Raw genomic sequence first — 23,681 nt, 5'->3', positions numbered from 1 at the left:
CAGAAATAATCGACGCTTGCGCGCTAGTAAATTTGCGGAACATTCTGTTTTACGACTTCCGTAAAAAACCGCCAGGGAGAAGATGAAATACGTAGTTAGTCTAAAAGCGATCACGATCGAATTTATTTCAGAATTTTTTTTTTTTTTTTTTCTGCCTCGTAGAATCGTGACTGTTAAATTATTTATTGACGCGACTGAAACGCCTCCGTTAAATCCCGTATACCCGAAGCGTTACTTGTTGTCGTTGGCTTCAAGCCACGCTCACGAATATAACTCCGCCTGTCCCCGTGAAATATTTTTAAGTATTATTATTATAATCAGGCATATAGTATGCCACCGCTTCACGCTGCTAGAATATCTAGGAATAGATTACATTGCGCTGGAAAACGGACACATTGAAGAAGACCGCCTGCGCTCTTTCTAGTTCAATCTTCAACCTCCAGGTGGAGACGGCTGCGGTTTTCAATTGTTTACGGCGGTCACGGATATTTCAATCTCATCATATACTTGATCGAACACACCTAAGGCAGACCATTTCGCGGGATATACTGAAAGTAACAGATGAGTGCGAAAATATTGTCGGTACAGTGCAGTGAATCCCCCAATTCAATGTTACCAACAGCGAAACATCCACCTCGTTTTTTCCTGAAGGTTGATAATAATTATTTACTACTTATATTTTTAATATACGAAAATTGCGAATATCATGACCAGATATTCTGAACTGCTGAGCTTAGTCGCGTCGAACCTTTACTAACATTTGAATTTCGCGCCTCAATTTTTTCTAAACAACGAAACTCGAGGATTTAGAATTAAAACGTCAATTCCGATATTTTCGTGCTTTCGTTGAATAGTAATTTATCTAGTACCACATATCGTCAATTCATTACAACATTATATTCATAAGGACTAAACTTGCATCAATATTGCATAGATCGCAAACATACCTTCGCTTAGTGATATTTGCAGGCCATTACAGTTCTGGCAACTGGATCATCCAAATGTTAGTCACGCAGCCTTCGCATATTAATTACCGAATATCACTTGGTCAGAAATACACTCTTCAAATTACACGACACACACCGAATATCTGGAATATCTGAATGTAAATTAACGTGACGTAGGACCGCATGGCTTCCTGTGAGCTGTCCGTATTAAAATGACACACGAGCATGTCACAGCAGGCAAGACCTGATGCTGTGTAGGTCATCTTCCCATGTCGGGCGATTCGTCAATTCGAAATGCTAGTCTACAAGTTTAGACTGGATGAAATAGCTTATTTTATCAATAAAAATTTCGTGTTATATTTAATAATGAATTCTAAAGTTGGACATTTATGGAATACAGAACCGAGACTTGAGCGCAAATGGCTTTTTATAACGACATGGAAAACAATAATTTCTCATACTTATTTCGAGATAACGGAGTATAGACGTGAACAATATTGATTTGAGGTGAAAAATTTTTTCGTTTCACACATTCCGAATTATTTTTAGCATATTCTCATTATATTACAGTTATTTTATAATAATACATACATACATAGATACATATATGTATGTGATATATGTATATATATATATATATATATATACCAATATGTATACTTATGTACATTACAGTCATGTAGACAGCTTATGTACAGGAAAACAGCTCCTTCATCGACCTAATTATACGAATATTATGTATAATATCTTTGCATTTCAAAACATATCTATTTATACGATCCGTATTGTTAATTTTACTGAACATTATGACGTTAACATACAACCTTCGTGCACAAATTATTTGTAACAACAGGCAGTGGCGATTTCATGTTTAAAAAAAAAAAGAAGAGTATTGTTGTTTTTTTTTTTTTTTTTTTGTTTATTATTTATTACTGACTCTTAGTGGTAGGTAAATTACTTTTCCATTCATATAAATTCGAACCTCCTGCTATTTACAACACTCCCTTTACAACTGTACAATTGGAACCTCAGGAATAAAAATGCACATTGGCAAAATAATAAGAAATTATCATTGCGGTCATTTATATGATGAAATAACCTGAGGGAAAATTAACCTAACAACATTATTTTCTATGATCAAAAATAACGACAAATTCATTTCAATTTTCCTACCCAAAATTTCTAAATACCTATTATAATACGACCAAATTAATGACGTCGCATTCAAGGAATAGTCCGAGTCACAGTTTTTTCACGATTTGAGCGATTCGTAGTAGTAAAACAAAAATAAAGTTTACACGTCTTACAACATTTTGTTCATTCTTTTCAAAACTGCCAAAATTATTGTTCACAAATCATCCCTCATCGCATGTATCACGTATTATCTATTTTCCCCACGATGGTCAACTCTTTAGGCGTAAGCTAAAGAGGGGGGAAAAAATCACCCGGCTATGGTACGTGAATCAGAGGATTTCAATTTTAAGATCTGTGATCGTGTGAGCAGTTTGGATAAGATTAAATAACTGAAACATCTACATTTTTCGATATTTCGACGTGCGAAAGTACGTGATTTCAGGATTCTCTTTGCGTCTCGTTTTATATTATTTAACTCGGACCCGCTAATGCGCTGATACAACGAAATGCAGTTTGATTTTAATAACAGCTAACATCTACTTCTTGTTATATCAATTCGTTTACAAAGAGAGATCATCAAGGGCGTTGTATATGGCTAATGGTTATGCAAGTTTATGACATCTGTGTAAATCAGTTTAATACAATACAACAGTAAACTTATTTACACGAGCATCTGTTTTGTGGCATGATAATATTCGTAGAAAAAAATTCATCAAAAACTTCGTAAATCCAATCTTTTAGAATTTGTCTTTTTTTCAGTGTCATGTTAAGAGAGAAATATTATCAACACATTCGTTACGAAACTGTACCAGAACCATGCAACTTGATAATTGGAACTTTAGATGTCTGCAATTAAACGCAAAGCTCGTAATATTGTTTACACTATCAACTAATGTTAAATGATATCACGTTAATGTAAAGTCGCTATGTGCTCATTGAAAACAAGGGAGGACAGCTTGATTCAAATCGCAACATATTTACGTCATCAACTATGACAATAATATCTAACAAAGAATTTATATAAAATTGCACAATTATCTTACAAAAATAATCCGCTCTTCTTCAAATCTTTATACCCCGTTTTCCGTGCCCAAAATCACTACGAAAATGTTACGATTGTACAGGTTCTGGCATTATTCAGAAAGCTCCAGCAATTTCATTCAATTAGACCTCGATTATGGAACAGGGTGATTGTCAAGAAGGGCTGTCACTCATCAAAAGTTATTAATTCTATTAATCATTTAACAATTTGAACCTTTCAGGCAGTTCGAACCCAATGGAGGGTATCGGCTCTAACATACGTATCTTAGTTTATTGTACAACAAGAAATGTAATATTTTCAAGTTTCAGATAGTCGTAATATTCTGGAAGATTCAGATACTAACGGAATCATGTACGTATAAAATGCAGAATTACCGAAGTATGGAAGGTAATGAAACTGTGAATTTTCACTGCACCATTTTGCGTCGCAACAAAGTGATGTGTCTCAGAACGATTCGTTGAGTTAGATACTGAGATCATTAACGAAAAATGTTTACCACTGAAATTATTTCTAAATTGTGACACTGAAGGCAAGCCTGTCATCTTGTAAGCAAATATAGTGCACTACAGGTGCTATTCCTTCAATCAGGTAATCCTTCAATTGCTCATTTCAAAAAAAATTCCAGTGAAGCAAGTGGCGTAAGTGAAGGAATAGATCAATGATGAAATTATCAGCGAGTTATGAAAATTCTGATTAAATTCCATTTCATTGATGCAAGACGATTGAAAAAAAAATATCTTTTAATACTCGACTGTATCTGTCTTATAATACCTCTTCTGAACAATTACCTGCATATTAGCTAAATAGTAATAACGAATTATAATATTACTAAAATAAGAACTGTACTCAAACTGCACCTAATTTAATGAGACCTGCTTGACTACCTCGACCTACGCTAGCTTCTTCCAATGAGTCTAAATCTAGAGCTGACTCAATCATTGTAGTATCCTGCAGCAACCTGAGCCTAGACGCAGATAATGGCGTTGTTACAGCTACAGGCGGGATAATCGACGTGTCTATTGACGAAGTGTTCTGGCGAGAAGGTAATGGTGCTACTTCATCGATATCCAGTGGCATCAAGCTAAGTGACGCTAAGGGGATTTCGTTGGAGACAAGCTGGCTTACACTATTTGTAGTGCTACCTAAAAAAAAAGATGTTGATTAAGAAAATATGTTGCATTTTTGCTATGATACTTTAGTCTCTCTTAATCTGTATCAGATGAGTATCAAATATTTGACTTTCTGATAATCAGCAATTAAGTCATCTCATAATGAAGTAGCTATGTGATACTGTGAATTTGTATGTCTACTTATATGAATGTACTATCTTTATTCTAAAATATGCATTATTGAAAAATCACTTTGAAAATTCCTAACGAAACATTAAACATCAAACTGTAAGACTGAATCATTCGACACAGCCTTAATTTGAAGATATTAAATATAGGTATGTATGAAACACAATACAAAATTGATAAATCACAATACGTTGATTAGTTACACCCCACACGAGCGGTCGTTATTAAATAATAATTGCATAGCAAAAGAAATCATGTTCATAAGACGAATATACGATCGGCTAGGAAACGTTTTAGTAACAATTAATTAAACACAATTTCACTCGTGTGTTAAGAGAACACAAATGGAAGCCTTGAAGTGAAAATAATAAACTTACCGAAATGCATGTACCGAGCCCTCGATTATGGGACGTAATTAGGAATAACAAAGAAAGACATTTTGATGAGTTATTACTACATGAAAGTCTACGTTCTAAGTGACTTAGATTATCATCAGTTTGATACAGGATGAATATTACTAAATATCCGAACAAAATGTTTATTTCTGAACCAGTTCTGCAAGTAACCATGTTTGATCTAACTTAATACTGGGTAATGTTAATATGTCAATAAGAATAGTCCACTGCTCAATACGATTGTGATTTCAATGGAGATTGGCTATAGTTTAATTTAGGAAAAGAAATGTTAATAATTATTGCATTACACACACAAATGTAGGTTTAGAAGTTTCAGTTTCAATATTGACCCAATTTTTAACACAGACGATTTCAATATGTCATATGCAGAAGACCTGACTGCTTCTAAAAATAAGTAATTCATTCATTGTATTACTTATTCAAAACCTTCCCGCTAAGGACATTCAATATTATTCGTGTTTGTTCATTGTTTACCAATTCTAAAGTTGTATGAGAAACTTGTTGGAAAACAAAATACCTAATCCACTTTTTATTACCTATAATATTATTATAAAATCTTTTATATCAGTAGTGACAATGATTGTATTGATTATTTCTTTCGAGTTGATAATATGTATTGTCATCACTATTTAGCAATCCAATCTTAAATAACGATAATAATAATAAAATAACTAGACCTTTTGTTTTTTAAGTATAAAAATTATGAAAACCTTGTCTGTATAATTGCAAAAATAAGTGAAGCGATGTATCATTTTTTAATATTAGATACGCCTATAAAATTCTTTAAAAATACCTAATTCTGGAACCATCATTGACAAAAAAGTGAGGATCTAAAATCAGTCTAAGCATTACAAATTAGATTTTCTAACGCCTTGATTAATAAACTACGATTTAATCGGCCACAGGTTCCTCTCGACATTAGGAGCATCCATTAACTATAAACTATAAAAACAATAGATCTCAAACTCAAGATATAATTTACATCGTGTGTTAAATATCATCTGTATCACTCATGGAGCTCATAATAAATCGTTGATTTAATAGATCTTCTTCTGTGCTTTCGCTAGCGCATATTGAATTTCCAGTAAAAGACATATCGCTGGTTAAAGGCCCTGAACCAAATCTGTTAACTACAAGCCCAATTGCAGTCTGGCCTATCATAGGAATTCCACCAGCTCCCAAAATCTTGGCAGGCAATATACTTTTTGATAAAGGATACTTGAGATTATGATCTGAACATCGCAAGTGATTATATTTCAAGCTATGCCCCGTATGAGAAATTCTCAAGGGATCCTCAGAATATCGCTGGGGAAATTTTTGTAAATCTGGATAATTCTTAAGTTCCTCACATTTGTACCTCAGCGGATCCTCCGAATATCTTTGCGGATATTTTTGTAAATCAACAGGATATTTATGATCACCTGTATATCGGTTGTGTATCAAGTTAATGTCAGAACACCGATTGTATTCGTCACTACATCTTTGAGGGTATTTTTGCAAATTCTCTTCGCACCTATATGGGTATTTCTGAAATTCTAAATTAAACCTATCTATTTCATTGTACTTGGCATACTTAGTATGGTCTTGGGAACATCTTCTAGTCTGATATTTTTGTGCATATGTATCATTGACACATTGCCGAGGGTACCTAGGAAGATCTTCAGGGTAACGCGAAGGATATTTTAAAAGTGTTAACTCACCGTTGATTGATTCTATCCGTCGACCTTGAGGCGGAGAGTGTTGAGCAGTACTCAAATTATTTATTGAGCCTGAAACCTCGTTGCTTGGATTTGTGAATACGCCTATGCCATTCAACTGAAATTTTTTCGAACGTTCAGTTTATAAAACAATAAAACTTCTCATTTATGCACTTCAATGAAAATGTTTATAATAAATATACTAAATCAGATATTTTTTTCATACAGTTAAATACTATTTTGAGAGCACCATGCAGTTCTACAAAACACAGATGAAAAATATAACAATCATATCTTGAAGAATTGAAGTTTCATGGAGGAAAAAGTATTGTTTTTGGCAGTGAAAGGGCAAATGCATCAAAGGTAAGGATTATATAGAAGTAACTCCATATTTCTTGAACTCTATAACTTAGACATATTCTACAATTACGCATAAGTGCAATATTACAACTCAATTTACCTGGGGCTGTACAGTTTTAACAGTACCATACGTTTTGTTATTAACGATCACATTTTCATCTCCGCCTCTTTCTTGCTCGGCTCTATATTCCGGAGTCACTATACCCCTACGATCTGGAATATTTGCGTACATTTCATGCTTTGCCAAATTATACTTTCTGTGTAATTCTTCTAAATCTTATTTTCGAATTCACATTAAGAGTAATTGATAAGTGATGAAATATTCAGTTTATTGTAAGTAATGAAAATACCAATAAGGCTTGGAGGTGCTGGTCCGCACAAAACGTAAAAACAGTTTCCACACACATTGCCCTGACTGTATGGGTTAAAACTTTCCTGCCCCCTTTTACTGGTGAATGAACCTTTTATCTGAAACATGGAACTGTATTAATGCAACAAATTACAGAAAAAATGATTAGGGTAATTATCAGGGATTTCTTATTGGGGAATTTTATTTTGAACATAATTATTGGTCTTCAACTTTGACTTACATCTTCATTTGTAGTTTGATTGCTAGTTGTCAGGTACGTGTGGAACCCTGCAAGTCCCAAAATACTCCAAACGGAGAAAAAACAAACGACACCAACGACCACGCTACCAGGAGATACTTTTACAGCATCTAGGAACGCTATATTATCTCTTGTGACTGTAAGGATGATTATTTGGTTTTAATACGTTGAAATGAAAAGTAATCAGTAATGCCAAACTTAATAAATATGTTTCAGTTTCTTAAAACCAAATTGAAAACTACAACTTTAGCCCCAAAAAGAGTTTAAAAAAATGTTCGCAATTCCTACATAATAGAATTTCGCTGCCAATGGGCTAAATGACGTTAAAGATTTGAAAAATAAATATGAGCTACTTACGCATTATGAGGTGAGTAATTGCACAAGCAAATATAAAAACACATAGGAACGCCAGCGATACAATAAAGGCATAGAAATATCTGTAATTTCTTCGCCCCACACAGTTTCCGACCCATGGGCAGTGATGATCAAACCTTTCTACAATGTGAAAAAATATAATATAATCAAACTAGGCCTACATAAAGTTCTTTCTTGAATGATTGTCTAACATAGTCATTATCCTTATGCATTATTTATTATTTAATTTGGTCAAACTTTTGAACAATGCTTCTGTCACGATGAATCGACATAATTATACATACCCACACAGTTGTCACATAAGCTACAATGCGAGGCTCGAGGTGGCCTGAATATTTTACAAGTGAAACAGTATTTCAATTTCACAGGCTGTCCTTTAACTAAAACTTCTTTCGTCCGAGGTGGAGGACGGTATGTTGGTGAGTTATCATTGTTAGGTACTTCTGAAAAACAAAAAAATCTTTTATTTGATTGTAAATTTCTGTCATAGTATCAAAAGATGTTCTAAAACTTGCATCTTTTTAAATTGCAGTAAAAAGAATTTTTGTTATTATTAAACTTTTGCCGTGAGAATTATACCATACTTTCTGTTTTCATAATTACAAGATTACTATGAGCAAATCTCGTATAAGTAGCTATCAAGGGTTCGAACATGCTGGTTCATTATGTATCCTCTTTTATCATATACGTGCCAAACCTAGATATGAAGTATCCAACTAAACCTATGTAATCAGATCACGCATGACACTGATAAGGCATTGATAGCAGTTTACTTGTCTATAAACTCACGTCACTTCCCTGCTGATTGTACAACACTAATACTATGACATATTACGCTTCAACATTGACCCTCTAAACAGAATTCACTAGCCAATTATTTTGATTCTGATATTTATAGGATACAATTTTACAATATTAAGTATTTCTTCATGGCGTAAATAAATTACAAAGGAACGATTATACATTTTAAATTAGATGTAAATTATCTTTGCAAACAAAGGGTAATGTTACAAAATTTGCTTACCAATTTGCTTCTCTATGTACGCAGCTTCGTCAGGTGTCGCTCTCGGAATGACACCAGGATCACTAAAACTTGTCCGAAACAGTGTAGACATGACAAATATGAAAAGTAGCCCACCGATGACTGGTATTGCAGGAGTTATGTTGGTAGCTAAAAAGGGACAGCTGAAAATATGTCTTCATTATGTCATTGTTGAAAACTCTCAACATCTTGTTTTCTAAAATTGGATTATTAATTGAATTCTGTCTGTTGCCATATTCCGGATAATTATAAAGAGCAAAAGCTCTAGAACATTATTATCCGCTATCTACAGATCCACGGCAATGGCTGATTTAATCACTCAAATACATCAACATCAACAAACAAAACAAACGTTGGAGGGCTGGACTCTCTAAAGTATTCCTAACTCAATTGAGCATACCCCTAAATCCAGTGTACATGACTTACTCAAATGCAAAGAATAATCCGCTAGTCCCAGCGATCAAACACACAGTGACGTAAAAGACGCTGGTTTGCGGCGCCATCATAACTCGTCCATCACAGCAAAATATATTTCTGCCAGGAAAGAGTTCCCATTTTCTTGTAACGTGTGGCATGTTGAGCAAGGGTTCTTAATTAGTGCGGTCAATGTACTTTTATATATAATTGCCAAATCGGATTTCTGGAGAGATTCCCCTAAAACCAGGTGGTGTTTTTTTTTTTTTTGTTTGGTTGTACGTTAATTCAGCCACCATTCATTTAACCATCTTAAATTGACGAGCTGGTAACGCGTTTGTGTCAGATTACGAATAATGATTTATTGTGTCCTCCATATACGACGATGTTCTGGTATGAATACTAGCAGTAGATTGATACCTGTGATCGATAAAAATCAGACAAAAATTTATCTCTCAATTTACTATATCATATATTGGTATTTATATTAAAAAATTGTAATGCATGCATGGGACTAGGAGGAAAATTCCAATCCTCAAAGGGTGATGAAAGTCACTGGGATAAGCTTAGATTATATTTGAGAATTGTAGACTTCTATGAATCTGACGGTATGTCGCAACAGGTCTGCTATTGCTGTAGTACAGAGCGACAAAAGTTACAAAAATTGTTAAAACTGATTCAGATTGACTTACATTAGAGAAAATTTATATTCAAAAGTCTATAAGTCATACTTCAATCTCAGCTGAGACTGTATCTTAATTCCGACAAGCTTATACATGGCAAACATTTTGACTGAGTCAAACGGTTGATAAAGAAAAAATAATTATCAGCAGGCATTGATAACGACTTAAGTATGTCTTAGCAGCAGATACAAAGTCACCAAGTAATTCCAAATGTATTCTTGATAACAATTTTCTAATTCAATCAAATTCGGTACATTTCTTTTTACAGTTTGGCCGATTTGTTACCAGTAAATAATGTGACAGTGATAGAGGGCACGTATTTCAAAAGTGTCTCAGGCTGAATTGTAAACGGAAGATCCTAACCGCCACGTTTCCTGGTGCGATTTCCAGAGGATAATGGTTGGCGAGATCTTCATTTAGATAATGGGAATTGTCATACGTGATTCATACACACACCATGTAGACGAACTTAACCTAACATTGTGAATAAATGTGAATATTAAAGGCGCGGAAAGGTTTGAGCAAGGTCGATTGCTTACGGGCAAATTAACGGTTTGGGCAGGCGAAAAGAAAAAAACATCTAATTTCTAAAATAAAGCGTGAACTCATGATCGGTGCATCACCTTCTCGGCCACCAACTCCCAGTGCAGTCACTTCAGAATCATAGTTAAGATCCACAATTAAACCAAAATCCAGTGAAAACTAGGTCAATCGGGTACGCATTGTTGAGACGTTAATGTATCCACACAATTTTGACATAACCGCGCGCCACACGCCACGGCACATCGTCAAATATCACTCATTATTGCTCGCTTATTTTATCCGTTTCCACATTGACAACAATATCACATATTTATAAGGAACGATTCTTCGTGCTTTTAATTCGCCAAACAGGTGGCGCCCACTGGGAGAAAATCTGTTCATTCGTACCCACGTGGTTATGGAATAACCAATCGCAGGGTAGTGCCGGACGTGATTGAACCATATATTAATCTGTTGTTTTTTACCCAACGCTGAAATGTTTAAATCTAACCAAGTACTGGCTGATCTTACGTTTACGAATTCATCATCTCTCTCCGATGGATATTTATCATTAAAATTCATATTAACGAAAAATGCGTCGCTGACACGTCATTGCGATAATTCTGCTGAATAAAATTATATTGTACATACCTTGTTTTAGCAAAACAAACTGAGTATTGATAAGTTTGAAAATACTTTCAATTATTAATGAAAGAATTGATCGAGTTGCTACGTTAATGATATCTTTTTTTTTTAAATTCACTGACAATGCTTATACTGTGTTCGCAAATAAATATGTATACCTAATACTCCATGCAACGTTAAATATTATGTCATTACTCCGCAAATATGACCGATTGTCAATTTGCTTGTACTACATCAATTTCAAAAGCAATACCTATTATTATTTAACGCGTATTCTGCATGAGCGAGTGCGAATGTACGGTGTGTAATAAAAATATTCAATCTACCAAAATCAACACAGACGTGATAAGGAGCAATCTTGTATTTCCGGAATATACTCACATTGTCTTCTAAATTCACAATAAATATATACCTTCTGAGAAGATTTTGAAGCGCTTGCAAGCTTCATTAATATTCTAGACTTAAGCAATATCGTAAAATTAATTGTACATAGACAGAAACGGAATGATTAGATTCTACAGATGACGGAGCTATTCGTTACAGGCGAATTTCAAGTTATACCTAGGCATAATAACACATTCTACAGCGGATATGTAACGCGCCGCGTCTAATGGAACAATCACCGTATCTATACATTGTATCTTGAACAGTGACAACGATAATTATAGCTGCATTCGAGGTTGTTTAATACAATCCGGGTCGATGTTGAAATCGAGGCGATCCAGGCTCCCGGCAAGGACCTAACACACATTATGCGAGCTCGAATTAAGAGTACTGGGATAAGATACGGGCAGGGTTGAAAGGCCGGGATCGTGGTGAAGTGTGAGTGCAGATATTACGTAAAGATAGAATAGATCAATGAGCCGGTTCGGTTTTGCAGATAGCGGATTCACTTGTAGCGCTTACGTTATACCTAGCCAGTAATGGGTGGTAGGTATGAATCCTCGCTCGCCTAGACGGGTGCGGATGGACGGACGCAAACGCTGAAATCAGCTCGGGGGATCGATACGATAAATGAATGCGTGCGATTGGTAGCTGAGAAAATCGATGATGCACGTTGTGGGGCACCCTACCCGAATACACCGACGACAACGGATGGAGCAAAGACCGAAATATCGATTTTTAGACCCCTACGCGGAGCTTCGATGTTCATATCTGCCCTGTGCCCCGTCTGTGAAGCGCCTTTCAAAACATCGGGTCCGAGAAATACGTGAAAAACATCGAAGCATTTCGCGTTTTACCATCGCTAACAGTGTTTCTCTCCTTCTTTGAATGTCAGGTAATTGTAATGCTTCTAGTTTGTCGTAAATAACTCTGCCAAGATCTCCTCGTTAATGTTCCGAATATGCAGTACAAGGTTTTGCCTCCGTTATTCCTTTTCCTTCGTTCGTGCAAAGTGTCGTTCGTCGTCTACGGGTCGTCAAATGAGGACAATTATCCGCGCCTCTATTCTTCGCATAAACTTACACGCTTGTTTCAACAAACTATTTTCAAGTATAATTATGCATCGGACGTCACTTCGTTGTTAATAATTTTCAAAGTCGGAACGTTTTTTTCTTTTACGCTATTTAAAATCCGCGATTCGTGGCCACGATCAATTACATTTTGGCACTTTGCATCCTTCCTATTTCGAATATTTTCCGTCTCGTTATTTATTTTTCATCCAAACTAACGATAAGTAAACTGTCTTTTATAGATCAATACCGAAGATCTTAACCGATGAACCTAATTTCAATTTAGCTGCAACAGTCTCAGTTTTTATAAGCTTGTTGATTTAATTTTTGAAAATCAACAATTTATTATTGCACTACAACCACGTTGCAGTGATTTGCAGTCATCCCTTTCATTATTCCGCTACATAATTATAGAATCATCTCGATCTGATTTAAGAATTATTTTAAACTTTGAATTGTGTTTCTTGGATAGATAATCTGCTGTCAGACGTGATTTTGAACTGTAATACTCAGCAAATCGTGCAAAAGCCTGATAGATAACAATGATGCAATTTATTGTTTCAATAACGTCCGCCTACGATATGATGCGATTGTTTACGAATAGGCATTGTAGTACTTGATACATTGTAGAACGATATTGTCGAATACATCCCAATACCCATACGCGAATTCACCAATTAACAATATTAGGTATTCTGAGAATCTCCAACGAAAAACAGTTTGAATAATTTTTCGGAATTTTTTATTCACTTATGTTACGGGCATTTAAACAGCATCTTGGACGTTACACTGATTTCCAGGCATAGTTTGCGCGGTTTTGCTATTGACGAACGTACTATTTTCGCAAAAACAGAAAGACTCACATTTTTACTGACTGAAAGACTTGATTCATGTGCAAGCGATAAAAGTACCATCACAAACGTGAAGCTGTTTAACCCCAAAAAAGACGAAATGAGTTGTTACAAAATCGGAGGTGCTTTAAGAGGATCTTCTAGGCGGTTGCTCCTATCGTCGTATTTTTTTACCTTTAGTTATTTTAATTACTCACCTGTAAGTTTTCCAGACAAAACCCTGATTTTCCTAGCCTTCACAAGTTTCGAATTAAATGCTATTTTGGGGTTACAAAGTAATTAAGTAATTCCATTATCGTAAGTCACTAATTGCTGAAAATCCCCCTTTCATGTCGTATAGTAAAGTATAGTGTATCTGTAAATATTGGTCGTGACGTGAGTTTGCACTCATCCGATGTATGCAGTTAAATTTTCCATTTGTCCTGTGATTATGAAAATTTGTCAGTTTTTATAAGTCAGTTATTATTTTCAGAAAACATGGCTGTTGCTGCGTCAGAGAATTATCAGTTGAAGTGGCACAGCTATGGAGCTCATCTTCACAGCTCCGTGGCAACGCTACTCCACTCCGAATCATTCGCCGACGTTTTGTTAGCAACTTCTTGTGGCAGGCATGTTGCGGCTCATCGTTTTGTTCTTGCAGCCTGTTCATCTTACCTAAGTCACATATTTCAAACTTGTCATTTTGGCGCAAACACTAACGCACCTATTATTGTGGTAAGCTTCAAGGCAAAATGATATTAATTGTTAATCATACCGAAGCTGTTTTTCTATACTACCAATTTTTATGGACAACCATATCTTGAATTAAAAATTTTATCGGATTCAATAGGTGCTGCCCACTGAAATTGGGTATCGGACATTGAAGATCTTGATCCAGTACATGTACAGCGGTGAAGCGACGGTTACTAATGACCAGTTAGAAGGAGTTCTGAAAGCAGGTGATATACTTAGAGTTCGTGGATTATGGAGATCGAATAATGGTAGTAAGAAGGAGAATATTCAATCAAACAGTCAAAAAGTCGAACGTGATAAAAAGGAAGCAGCCCCTCTCGCTGGACAGATTCAGAAAATTAAATTGGTCCAACCGATGCCTGAGAAAATTATTGAAAATGTTCAGCAGCCGGTAATAACTCAGAGTACCGTCCCCACCCCAAAATCATCCGATGGCAAACTTGTGGAAAAAAATGATGAGAATGTAAAAGACCCCGAGAGTACTAAAGTCCACGAAGGAAAGAAGAACGAAGATGAAAGTAAAACGAACGGTAATCCTGAAGCCAATGCCAAAAAAAGAAAAAGTGTCAATAGCGAAACTGAATCCAATAGGACAAGAAGCGAAGCTGGTGACAATGTATGATATGATAATATTATTGTTTGTATATAACTTTTATATGAAGAACAAGTCGTTGAGTTTAGCAATGTAACCACTGACTGCTTCTAATCCAGTACAAACAAACAACCGTGGAAAATAATGATTGTTCTTATTGAACTATTTCACAGACCTATAAATATGAAACTGTGTTATATTTCATAACTGCTTATTTTCTTGGTATTCCTTCAGCATCCAACACTCTTTGAATGCTATGACATCATGTTATATGCCAAACGTTAATAGCCTGTAGAATAATTTATCAATTTTTCAGGATCAGGACGAGTTGAATCTTGAACTTTTGGTCAAAGACGAGCCAATCGACTGGGAGGAGACCATTGATCCATCTGAAACCTTGACAATTGATCATGAAATGGACATCAAACCAGTATGTTGACGTTATTATGATTATGTCTCGTATTCATATTCTACCATCTACGAGTATGCATTCGTACCTTAATCATATTGTACCATATAGAGCTGAGTGTAAGTCTTAAGTCTGTGATACTGAATATCACTTGCCAAATTTAGACTCAACTTATACACAGTATTACCTAATAATCCAATAATAATAATAATGTTAAATTGTTGTTCGATAGGAGATTGTACACAGTGCTGATGAAGAAGGAGAAATGGAAGAAGAGGAATATACGCCTCTGACTTGCGACATGTGTAGCCAAACATTTAACAGACCATCTGATTGGGTTCGACACATAGAATTTACCCATGCCGATATGACGGAAAATAGAAGAAGAAAACGAAAGGTAACTCCATTTCATTTGCATTGAATCCTTATATGCCACTTGTTTGACAATGAGAAATGGCTGCATGTAGAATTACACATTTCTTTGAAGACCGTGTCTTACCATGCAACTAGTCCCCAATCACTCATGAAATATTTCTTCAAATGCAGGGTGACACCGATGACGATAGTAAAGATTTTCCACCTCTAAAATGTGACCTATGTGGTAACATGTATCCTACTCCTCAAGAATGGGTGCGACACATACAAACAGAACATACCGAAGAACAACTCGCGCTCATGAATAATTCAGCGCCTCCAAAACCAAAAAGAGTTCACAGCCATCAAAAATTATGCAACATCTGCCAAAAAGTATTTCCCAGCCATGCATCAATGGTTATTCATCAGAGAACACACACTGGTGAAAAGCCGTTTCTATGTTCATACTGCAAGAAAGGTTTTAATGTTAAAAGTAATTTACTAAGACATCTGCGAACGCTTCATGATAAGTTTGTACACCCTAGCTTATATGGCAGTAATGGTAATAAGAATACTTAAGTTGTTTTCCTTTTTTTTTTTGCTTTTGCATACCATCATGTGGCTAGGCTTTGTAACGCTGCTGTCAGTTATGAATAGCAGAGCCACTGAAATACATTCATTGCTGAATGTCGACCCGGGTGAGAGAGGACCCCTGATGCGAGTGCCAGGTAGAACTGCGGCGGTAGTGGTCCTCAAGTTCAGCAATAAATGAATGACCCTGTACGTATGCAAAACTACAAGATCCAATTTTATGAGACGTGTCAAAAACGAAAGATAGAAATAATCATAGCATTCGTCGGTCATACGGAATGTTCCATTTTCTATTTAAAATTTACTCGTCTAAAATGTGCATGACGATTGAGTAGACTTGTCAAACTTACATAATATCATGCATACACCTGTTACTCCAAGTTATAGAAACAAAGTTTCCACTTGCAGTTTTGACATTTGCCAAGTCCTGTGTAACTTGCATCTATAAAAACGTCTCTACAGTGAATCAAATATTAAGTATAAGATGGATATATAAATATAGTTAAAGTAAAAATCCACTACAAAAAAGCAAAACTAAAATCGGAAAAAAAAAAAAATATTAACATGTAGTTGCAAAATAGTAGACGACAAAGCAATACCAGGGCTTTTTAACCAAAGAGGCTGACAAATATTGCCAAAGTATTACATTTTGTTGCTATTTCGATTTTTGCAAAAATTATTGTAAAAAAATTTACTGAAGTAAAGGGTAATAATAAAAATAATAATAATAATAGTAATAATAATTAATGAATGTACGAGAAATAATGAGTGAACTATTATCTTATAAACATCTTGACCTGAGTAATTGAGTGTATAATATTTCTAGCCATTATTTACCTTCTAATGATCGATATTTAACTACTAAATACTAATTCAAAATCCAAATGACTTAAGATTTAATTATATACTTCTAGGCAATTCGTAAGCTAATTATGTATTTTTATATTACCGTAGCTTGGATAGATTTACGAATTAAGAAATATATTAATTAAATTTTAAACTTCAATTAGGCTAGGTTATGGAATTAAGAGTCACAAAATGTATCAAAAATTTCGGAAATATATTTGGTTCTCCTCTTATGCTACAAACGCAATACTTTCGAAACAAGCACGGCTTATGACAGAAGCTGTTCAATGTACATTGCAAAGTAACTCAACGTTAAATTAATCCATGCGATCACGCTATTCTATTGCAGATTTTAGAGCCAACTCCTCATCACATTAACATTGTGGCCAGCCAAATAATTTTAACTGTACATTTTGCTAATAAATTACCTTCGAAATATCAGTCAGCTTGATTAACTCATTTCGTTGAGAAGTACTTCATATTGTCATCTAGTATTGGTTATAGATATTAGTTACAGAATGTATAAAAGTTGGAAATCGCTCTATGACGATGAAAAATAAGGAATTTATTAAAATATCCAGTGACTAATTCTTCGACTGCTCACATGGATCATTTCTCCAACATCAAGGCACAATGATAGGGTTCATCTCAGAACACACCATGTTTTGCAGTGTTCCAGTTTTGTACAGTAACAAAAATGAGCGGTATAACAACACGAATACCAGATCCTGTCTTTAGTTGTCTTCGTCTTCGATTTTAGGTGCCAAATAATATCTGATGTGTCCAAGTTCCCCAATTTTGTATTCAACAACCAGTGGGACATCGGCAGACATTGAAAGTTGAACTTGAGCAGAAAGGGGTGTTGCTTTTGTAAAACTGTTCAAATACCGGCAAGCAAACGTTAATGATACTGGCTCCTGCATTTCTATGACCACAGCTTCCTCTTCAGCGTCCACATTCGCAGTTTGAGCTAATTTGATGTTGGCTGAAATAATAAAACAAATACCACTAGAAGTAGAGAAACCACTGGCTCGACTATTACATTCATACTATCATAGCTACATGCTTGTGATAACCTGACTTATGTGCATTGACATTGAGATTTTGATTCATTAAGAATACAACATAAGAGCAAAATCGTTTGGCTGAATTCAACTGATAATAAACTGACGATTTCAAAATTGTAGAGATGTCACTATATTAACACTTTGCCGTCCGCACGATTCGTAAATATTTATTCGCCTGGCGCCGGCAGCGCTTATTCGGATCACTTGACTTGTCGCCGGCCGTTCTTGACATTATCGGGAGATTATAAATTGTCAAGTTTTACTAATCTCGTCGTTAGTTCTCATTTTCAATGTCTTCCCAATCGGCCAAGTCATCCGGAACGTCAGACAAATCGTCCGTGCATTCGTCGTAAATATTTGCATCGTCTCTTTCGTCTGCCATTATGAAAGGGCACAAGAACTTATACAAATAAAAAGTTTGATCACTTGTGTAACTTATTGTTACCGAAACAAAACACCAGCAGAAAGCTAAATACACTAAAGTGTCGTCACCGACCCCGAGCGGTACTGTGCTCACAACACCACTGTGGTGTCGCCGGCCGTTGGCCACCAGTTTGCGCACGTCACCACTGTGCTGTCGCCGGACGGCAAAGTGTTAAATATGTCGGCGATTAATCTCCCTGGTAGTGAAAGGAAGCAACAAAGGTCAATAGATAGTTGAAAAATAAAGCATGGTAAATCTTGTGCTTTGTCAAATATGTACAACAAAATTTAAGTTCTTAGATGTTGCACAAATTTTTTTTATCATTTAATTGAGGTATTATTATCATGAATGTATTTATCTAAATTTACAGTGTAATGATAGTTCATTTATATACCTGAACCAATATCACCAGCTGAACTAAACTTCACACCTTCCTTGGTACAAGAAATAGCCATGGATTCACCAAACTGGCTCAGATCTCTGCATATACGTGCAAATTCTTGGGAAGGCATTTTAACGATACAGGAATAGTCAGTTTCCTGAAGAAAAAAAATATGATTGTTGATACACTCTGCACCTATCTTCACCTACACATTATCACTAATAACAATACTCAAGGATCAAGGATTATAGTCTTTCCCTAATTCTGTGCAAAATAGGTTTTCTTATAATTGAGATGGCTCACATTGTATTTATTAATGTACCGAGCATTTTACAGTTTCAGAATTCAACTGTTTATGTTACACATGAATTTCAAAAAACTCAAAACGGTTTGGACACAAACATTTGTTTCGTTGCTTGAATCAAATATGTCAAAAATGGACCAAATAGTTTTGCATTGAGAAGTTTGGGTCTTCTTTCGCTGAATTGATAAAACATGAATGAATCTTTCCAACAAAAATATTGCAGAATTCGTATTCCTAATCAGTTATTATTACTTCAAGAACAGGAACTTACTGGAATACCAAGATGTTCCTGATCTAGATTCATAAGTTTCATTTCATAATCTGAAACTTTTTCCTGATTTTTGGATTCAAACATAAATGCAACCACATCAGCATTATCCTGAGCTTTCATCGTAACAGTATCTTCTGCTCCAGCACATTTCATAATTTTTGTCATGCTGAAAATTATAATATTTTGGGTTCAAATCGTTGAATTAGTACGACTCGATATGTAACAGGGACGACATGTTGTAAAACAGTGATTCATAATGTTTAGTAACAAAACTGATATTCACGTTGATCAGCTATCAAGTATTAATAAGATGACGATTCAAGACAAAGGGCAAATAAGGTGTGAACGAAATTTGCATTCACTCATGAGTTATCATCGTTACTGTTACTCAAAAAATACAAGCAAGTGACGCACAAACGATATTATATTGCCAGTGTCGTCATTTTTCTTGTTAATATACGATGTAACTGCTAAGAATTGCAGATTACTTTTTTCAAGGCTGAGAACAAAGCAGCCGCGTTTAAAATTTTAGTATCGGCACTGTGTGTATAACCTCTCAAAAGAACGGACGACCAGTTTGATGAAGCAACTTACTTGCCCAGATTCATACCCATCGATAAATTTCTGTCGCATCTATATTTGTCGAAGCCATCGCTTCGCAGATTCAAAGACACCAAAGAAACGTGAGCATTGTCCATAGCCTGCAACTGAATTCCCGAATCGGAACAGTCGAAGGTGGCTTCGGTTAGGAGGTCCTTTATCGCCTCCAAAACCTTCTTCAATATCGCACTCTGAACCAAACGTGCCTCGAACATTTTTAGCTCCTCTTCGATCAACTTTGAAACTATTAAAAACGAATGTACTTGGTGAAAAGACCCGCAACACAGTCTACAGTAAAGTTACAACCCACAACAAGCCGGCAAGACAGACATTAAACACCGGGACTGGGGAGCAAGATTTTACCCGCGTTTTGTTGGCGCCGAAATCTCTCGAGAGGATGTAGAGGCCCTTACCAGTCTTCTTTATCTACAAGCGCGCCATTATACGAATTCAGTTGAACAAATCCAAAAGCTGAAAGCGTTTGCGGCTCTGTACGCTGACCCCCCCAACACAAGATTGTTCAGAAATTTATTATCGAGTGGCTAAGATTATAATTACTCATACCTGTCCACTTTATTATACATTTATGGCAGTGTCCGTGTTGATTGTTAGGAACTTCGAGTTTGAGAATATGTGTTCCCGACAAAGTCAATACTGTTTTATGCGGAATTTCAGCACTTTTTCGGTAACCCCTAATAATAATATTACCCAGAGGATACAATTGTGTAATGATACTATATATCGGATATCAGAAGCTAAATACTGATATTACCTAAAGATGGATTTTCTGGATTCTTTATAATCAAATTCTCATCAATTATCTACGATATCTTTGTTAAAAAAATACAGATGAAAGGTTGTAAGACCTTCCGAAAGTTTTAAGTGTTCTGCTTCCAACAATCCACTAGTCTTTTCTGAGACAAGATTCTGTTCTACCGAAGAATTTCTACAGATTTCCGCAAACAGAATTTATAAATTTTGCAGACTTACGTAGAAGAATTTTACAAAGTGTATAAGAGACATTGTTAGACCGTTAATGATTTACATTATATATGTTAAAATTACAAGGAACTTGTCAGTAATTCATGTAATTGCTTCATAATTATCCAAGAAATATGCATCGTTGATGAGTTATTGGAACAGCATTGGTTTCCGGTGGTGGGCTGATTGTCCGTTTTGGAGAAATATACATAGGTCCATTAAATTCCAAGCGATACTCTTCCTGCGAAGATCGCTATTCAACAATGCGTGTACTGGTCGTTGGAATTGGTGACGAGGCAGCCAACGTATGCGTAAAACGTTTAGTTATTGACGCATCATTTTTTTTTTTTGCGTTTTACGAATGCATCTTCTGGATGGAGGTCCGGCCTTCGCAACTTTCACGGCGTATTTGCAATGTATAAGATGAATATTTATAGCATACGCGTATTACGTATTATCTTACTTAGTACGACCTTTTGTACACACTATTTTATTCACAATTATGTTGTAAGTAACAATAATCACCCGTTGAAAATTTTTCACACTCAAATAGTCATATTTTTTATTTCAACTGATCTGTGATTTGCGTTCTTAACGGATCACTTCATTCTTGTCGAAAGTCATAAATTTGTATCTATAATTTGACAAAGCATTTCTTTTGTGACTTTTGATTGGTTCTAAAATCAATTGGTAATATTTTAAAATGCAGGTTATCATATTAGTTGCCTTTCTTTTTATGTATGTAAGTGTAATGATTTTTTGAACAAAGTATTTAACAGTTGATTCAGTTAAGTTATATAAAAATCAAGCGGGTATACAAATTTGTCATCAAAATTTTTAAATAATTTTCAAGAATATAGATTCAAAAGAGAAGACGGGAGTAAATTTCTTACTGTGTTAGACGGATCACCCGTATCTCGAACGTACAAAATTTGAACATCGTTCTTGTTGTCATTTTTAGTGACCGGTTTTGAATGAGCTTCAATATTTTGTTCTTTATCGTTTGTTATGGGAGACGTGCTCATTTGGTATGCAATTATAGTGTTTTATGTCAACAACCTGTGTCGACTGCGAAAGGTCAAGCCGGGGAGAAAGATGTTGGAATTGCCAAAGGTATGTGCACTTTGTTGACTTTAATTAAGAAACGAAATTTATCAAAAAGAAAAATATATTTACGTGGAATTCACTCTCACTAAACTAGAGAAATCCGAAGGTATTACAATTCCACATGCGTTACACATAACCGAAGCACGAATCTTATTGACAATAAGTTAAATTTATACAAGAATAAAATTGTCATTTGAAAAACTACAATATGTTAGTATTTGACAAATGAAAATAAGTTCGCTTATGCTCGTTTCCACACCACCGCAAGCGGTAGAGCACCCGGCGCGTTTTTTTTTTACGTGGTATCCCCAGTAGGCCTACTCCACGGAGAATACTTGCAAGATCGATCTTACATTCTTCGAAAAATTGCAAATGTCTTTTTTTCACATGTTAACTACGGTAAATTGTTTTTCCCAATCAATTTGTATTCGCGGATATTCGGAGTTTGTTCGAAATTTTTCAGTTAATATGACCAGCTGACTATTTATTATCGATCGAAGATGACTGTTTTAATTGTGGATGAAAGTTGGCTGTTTTAATTATAGATGAAGGGTGATAGTTTTTATCTTGTAAGCGAACGGTGATTGTATTTGGATGTTCGGGCACGGTTTTTTTTCTTATGATGTATAAGATAATCACTAAAATGGAGAACTTGGTGAATACGCAAAACAATTCACAACTAAACCAAGATCGAAAATACGAATCGCCGTAAGACGCTGGCATTTACCTATCGGAAGACTAAGCAGAAATCTTTGAAGAAATGGAAACAAATCGGAGTAGGATAAACACAACCACCAAAATACGACAGTGCTATATAATTATACAGTGAAATACAAACCGAACATGACCTATGGGCGACTCGAGAAAAAAAACTATGACACTAAAACGAGCGCAATAAAAGACTGTAAAACCATTAAAAAATAAACTATATACATCGCTAAATCTATGTATCGGTGAAAAGATGACTGACCTTGAACCAGACCTAAACAGTCAATTAACCTCACTTACGTGGAACAGATGAAAATAAAATTTGTGACATATTTCGATATAAACAGAAATATACTTAGCTTAGATAAGTGAAAAATATAATTAACGAATAAGAGACAAATTGATTAGTTAAAACAGTCAAAATATTTGATTAGCTGAAACAGACAAAAGGTTTGATTAACTGAAACGGACAAAAAGCTTAATTAGCCGAAAGAGACAGAAAGTATGATTATCTGAAACAGACAAAAGGTTTGATTAGCTGAAACAGGCAAGAGGTTTGTTTAGCTGAAACAGATAAAACGTTTGATTAGCTGAAAGAGACAGAAAGTTTAATTAGCTGAAACATACAAAAGGTTCGATTAGCTGAAACAAGCAAAAGGTTTGATTAACTGAAACGGACAAAAAGCTTAATTAGCCGAAAAAGACAGAAAGTATAATTATCTGAAACAGACAAAAGGTTTGATTAGCTGAAACAGATAAAAAGTTTGATTAACTGAAAGAGACAGAAAGTTTAATTAGCTGAAACATACAAAAGATTCGATTAGC

At 35.2% G+C, this 23,681-nt stretch overlaps 3 protein-coding genes and 1 long non-coding RNA gene across 7 annotated transcripts; 2 read left to right on the top strand and 2 right to left on the bottom strand.

The window, feature by feature from the left end:
• Nucleotides 1-400: 400 nt before the first annotated feature.
• On the top strand, nucleotides 401-8,340 carry LOC124211391 (uncharacterized). The gene is made up of 4 exons (XR_006881445.2): nucleotides 401-651; nucleotides 6,763-6,897; nucleotides 7,511-7,641; nucleotides 7,719-8,340. It is a non-coding gene; the product is annotated as an uncharacterized lncRNA (long non-coding RNA).
• On the bottom strand, nucleotides 948-10,927 carry app (Palmitoyltransferase app). Of its 4 annotated transcripts, none has more exons than XM_046610302.2 (10): nucleotides 10,640-10,927; nucleotides 9,346-9,753; nucleotides 8,902-9,062; nucleotides 8,162-8,320; nucleotides 7,860-7,997; nucleotides 7,485-7,639; nucleotides 7,245-7,362; nucleotides 6,995-7,107; nucleotides 6,538-6,652; nucleotides 948-4,265 (listed from the first exon to the last, which is right to left on the bottom strand). In XM_046610302.2, exons 2-10 carry the CDS (start codon nucleotides 9,492-9,494, stop codon nucleotides 3,970-3,972), a joined length of 1,404 nt encoding a protein of 467 aa, XP_046466258.1. In that variant the 5' UTR covers nucleotides 9,495-9,753; nucleotides 10,640-10,927; the 3' UTR covers nucleotides 948-3,969. The 4 variants fall into 4 exon arrangements, with proteins under 4 accessions (XP_046466258.1, XP_046466275.1, XP_046466266.1 ...); XM_046610319.2 differs by lacking the exon at nucleotides 10,640-10,927 and adding an exon at nucleotides 10,380-10,490; XM_046610310.2 differs by lacking the exon at nucleotides 10,640-10,927 and adding an exon at nucleotides 10,302-10,426.
• Nucleotides 10,928-11,875: 948 nt separating this feature from the next.
• LOC124211328 (zinc finger and BTB domain-containing protein 14) lies at nucleotides 11,876-16,783 on the top strand. Its single transcript, XM_046610291.2, has 6 exons — nucleotides 11,876-12,462; nucleotides 13,961-14,202; nucleotides 14,318-14,836; nucleotides 15,129-15,242; nucleotides 15,454-15,618; nucleotides 15,768-16,783. The coding sequence occupies exons 1-6, from the start codon at nucleotides 12,456-12,458 to the stop codon at nucleotides 16,152-16,154; spliced, it is 1,434 nt and encodes a 477-aa protein (XP_046466247.1). The 5' UTR covers nucleotides 11,876-12,455; the 3' UTR covers nucleotides 16,155-16,783.
• Nucleotides 16,784-17,205: 422 nt separating this feature from the next.
• Nucleotides 17,206-22,417, bottom strand: PCNA (Proliferating cell nuclear antigen). Its single transcript, XM_046610366.2, has 4 exons — nucleotides 20,055-22,417; nucleotides 19,461-19,626; nucleotides 18,898-19,042; nucleotides 17,206-17,997 (listed from the first exon to the last, which is right to left on the bottom strand). Exons 1-4 carry the CDS (start codon nucleotides 20,273-20,275, stop codon nucleotides 17,747-17,749), a joined length of 783 nt encoding a protein of 260 aa, XP_046466322.1. The 5' UTR covers nucleotides 20,276-22,417; the 3' UTR covers nucleotides 17,206-17,746.
• Nucleotides 22,418-23,681: the final 1,264 nt, after the last annotated feature.

The sequence above is a fragment of the Neodiprion pinetum genome, chromosome 1 (genome assembly GCF_021155775.2).
Source record: "Neodiprion pinetum isolate iyNeoPine1 chromosome 1, iyNeoPine1.2, whole genome shotgun sequence".
NCBI classification, from domain to species: domain Eukaryota; kingdom Metazoa; phylum Arthropoda; class Insecta; order Hymenoptera; family Diprionidae; genus Neodiprion; species Neodiprion pinetum.
This window is presented reverse-complemented; position numbering and strand designations above follow the sequence as displayed.

What these genes read in the sequence shown, in the direction of transcription:
- app (XM_046610302.2), bottom strand. Translation starts at nt 9,494, where the DNA reads ATGCCACACGTTACAAGAAAATGGGAACTCTTTCCTGGCAGAAATATA. An exon ending in GTACATAGAGAAGCAAATTG is followed by an intron (nt 8,321 to 8,901) that starts GTAAGCAAATTT and finishes TTTGTTTTTCAG; the next exon opens with AAGTACCTAACAATGATAAC. An exon ending in AGCACCTCCAAGCCTTATTG is followed by an intron (nt 7,108 to 7,244) that starts GTATTTTCATTA and finishes CAAATATTCCAG; the next exon opens with ATCGTAGGGGTATAGTGACT.
- LOC124211328 (XM_046610291.2), top strand. An exon ending in CTAACGCACCTATTATTGTG is followed by an intron (nt 14,203 to 14,317) that starts GTAAGCTTCAAG and finishes CGGATTCAATAG; the next exon opens with GTGCTGCCCACTGAAATTGG. An exon ending in ATGAAATGGACATCAAACCA is followed by an intron (nt 15,243 to 15,453) that starts GTATGTTGACGT and finishes GTTGTTCGATAG; the next exon opens with GAGATTGTACACAGTGCTGA.
- PCNA (XM_046610366.2), bottom strand. Translation starts at nt 20,275, where the DNA reads ATGTTCGAGGCACGTTTGGTTCAGAGTGCGATATTGAAGAAGGTTTTG. An exon ending in AGGAACATCTTGGTATTCCA is followed by an intron (nt 19,043 to 19,460) that starts GTAAGTTCCTGT and finishes TTTTTTCTTCAG; the next exon opens with GAAACTGACTATTCCTGTAT. An exon ending in AGCTGGTGATATTGGTTCAG is followed by an intron (nt 17,998 to 18,897) that starts GTATATAAATGA and finishes TTATTATTTCAG; the next exon opens with CCAACATCAAATTAGCTCAA.